The following is a 2,190-nucleotide window of genomic DNA, read 5'->3' as shown; positions in this document are numbered from 1 at the left end:
TATACTATCTGAGTGCTTCTAGTTATCATCATTATTAGTTCATTATCTTTATTATCACCAATATGTTCATTATTATTATTACTATTATTATTAACGTCGTTATTATTGTTATTACCATTATAGCGTTGAGGATGATGATAATAATGATAATAACAATAATAATAATTATTATTATAATAATAATAATTATTATTATTATAATAATAATAAAAATTATGATGATAATGATAATAATAATAACAATGATAATAATAGTAATAATGATGATAATGACAGCAACAGTGATACCAGAGCACTATATACCCTCAGTAACCAACAGAAGAACAAGACGCCACAAATCTTGAAAGAAACAGTAAGTTTTGCCGACTTTTTCTCAACGGAAGCAGAATGCCACTCACCATATCCGACGCCATAACCGCCATAGCCTCCAAGGCCACCATAGCCTCCACCATAAAGACCGCCATACCCACCATAGCCGCCGAAACCGCCACCATAGCCGCCGAAACCGCCAATTCCGCCAAGGCCTCCGAGGCCACCATACCCACCATACCCGCCACCTTCAGAGGTACAGAAGGCCGGTTAGATTTGTGTGTGCGTGTGTGTGTGCGTGTGCGTGTGTGTGTGTGTGTGTGTGTGTATGTGTGAGTGTGAGTGTGTGTGTGGTTGTTTGTGTGTTGGTGGGTGGGTGGGTGTGGATGTGTGTGCATCTTATATTCATGTGCATGTGTGTGTGTGTCTGTATAGATAGATAAATAGATTGATTAGATATAAACATATACGTACATGTATGAATAGCAACCCACCCTGAAGAAGCAATATAACGAAAAGGCCTTAGGCGCTTTCGAAAGTTTTCTTGTTCTTCCCTTCGTTATTTTATGTACATTTTTCTCAGCATGAATCCTGCACCTACACTGCACAAAACACAATTGTAAAAATGAGATTACTCACCGTATCCTCTTCTCACAACGACCGTTTGGCCGCCATAACCACCTATTGGAAGTGAAAAAAAAGGAATCAGAAGAAATAGCCAAAGAAAATATGTTTTTTTTTTTTTTTTTCCTTGCGTGAAATCTTGAAATAGCGAAGGCGAGTCGCCTACCTCCGTAATGACCGGCGCTCCCGTGGCAGGCGCACAGCATCTGCAGGACGAGCGCTGCGGCGACCGCCTTAGGCGACCACTACAAAATGCAAAAGGAATATATTTGTTTTGCTGGAGATGCTCGCATCCATAACATCAACACTGCAACAGGAACAACGAAGGGAAGGGCAAGAAAACACACGAATATGCCGAAGGCCTTTTCACTATTGCTTCGTCAGGGCATATGCTACATGAGGTACATAGAGGAGTATATATACAATTACTGGGTGATCAGGTCACGTCACCTGATCACCCAGTAGTTGTATATATACTCCTCTTATGTATCTCATGTAGCATATGCCCTGACGAAGCAATAGTGAAAAGGCCTTCGGCATATTCGTGTGTTTTCTTGCCCTTCCCTTCGTTGTTCCTGTTGCAATCTGTTCAACATGAATTCCACATCAATACTGCAGGAAGCAAGATTTTTTGTGCACATGCTTCAACGATTCCGGATCTCACTCCGCGATTCTCCTTAGCAAAACTATCTATATTATCACGATTAAGTCGATCTCAGTGAAAGCACCCGACGCAGACCATGGTTGCAGGAATCGCAAACGCTGCAGAGCCTTCAGATATGGCAGAAGTTCCAAAAGGCTTGAGGTGTCGCAGAAGTTGCAGAAGTCCCCGACGTTGCAGAACAGGTTGCAGGGAGGAAGCGGGACACAGCACTGGCGACGGGAATGTGTCCTGGACCTTTTATGAGAAGTGACACGCCTGCTTCCTTCAGCGTCCTTCAGGAGAACGCAGGACTCACCCACAGGCGAAGGAGACAAGGATTTTTGTTATTGTTATCCTTGTCTTTTGGTGTTATTGCTTTTTGTTCTTCTATGTCATGTGAAAATGTTGGTAGAGTCAGCATTGCTAGTGAAAGTAACAGAAGAGGAGTTATGTTCTTAATTCTAAATAAAATGAGTGATTCTTAATAAAGATAAATTATCGTTATTCATAATCATTTTATTTTACTTGCATTTTCATCAAAATCATTGTCATCATTTCCAATATCACTATTATCATGACCATCATTTTTTTATTATCATTATTATTATTCTTAT

The 2,190-nt window shown here is 40.5% G+C and overlaps 1 protein-coding gene across 1 annotated transcript in view; it reads right to left on the bottom strand.

Moving 5' to 3' along the window:
* LOC113825888 (keratin-associated protein 19-2) overlaps window positions 1-1,988 on the bottom strand; it is a 3,604-nt gene extending 1,616 nt beyond the window's left edge. The window contains exons 1-4 of the mRNA XM_070141370.1: window positions 1,673-1,988; window positions 1,100-1,178; window positions 949-990; window positions 399-557 (exon numbers count right to left, since the gene is read on the bottom strand). Coding sequence (XP_069997471.1) covers window positions 399-557; window positions 949-990; window positions 1,100-1,178; window positions 1,673-1,675 — 283 coding nt within the window. The 5' untranslated portion in view covers window positions 1,676-1,988. The remainder of the gene's footprint in view (window positions 1-398; window positions 558-948; window positions 991-1,099; window positions 1,179-1,672) is intronic.
* Between the last annotated feature and the right edge of the window lie 202 nt (window positions 1,989-2,190).

The sequence above is a fragment of the Penaeus vannamei genome, chromosome 28, assembly GCF_042767895.1.
Source record: "Penaeus vannamei isolate JL-2024 chromosome 28, ASM4276789v1, whole genome shotgun sequence".
Classification (NCBI taxonomy): domain Eukaryota; kingdom Metazoa; phylum Arthropoda; class Malacostraca; order Decapoda; family Penaeidae; genus Penaeus; species Penaeus vannamei.
Note: the sequence above shows the minus strand (reverse complement) of the source record. Positions and strands in the feature narration are given on the sequence as shown.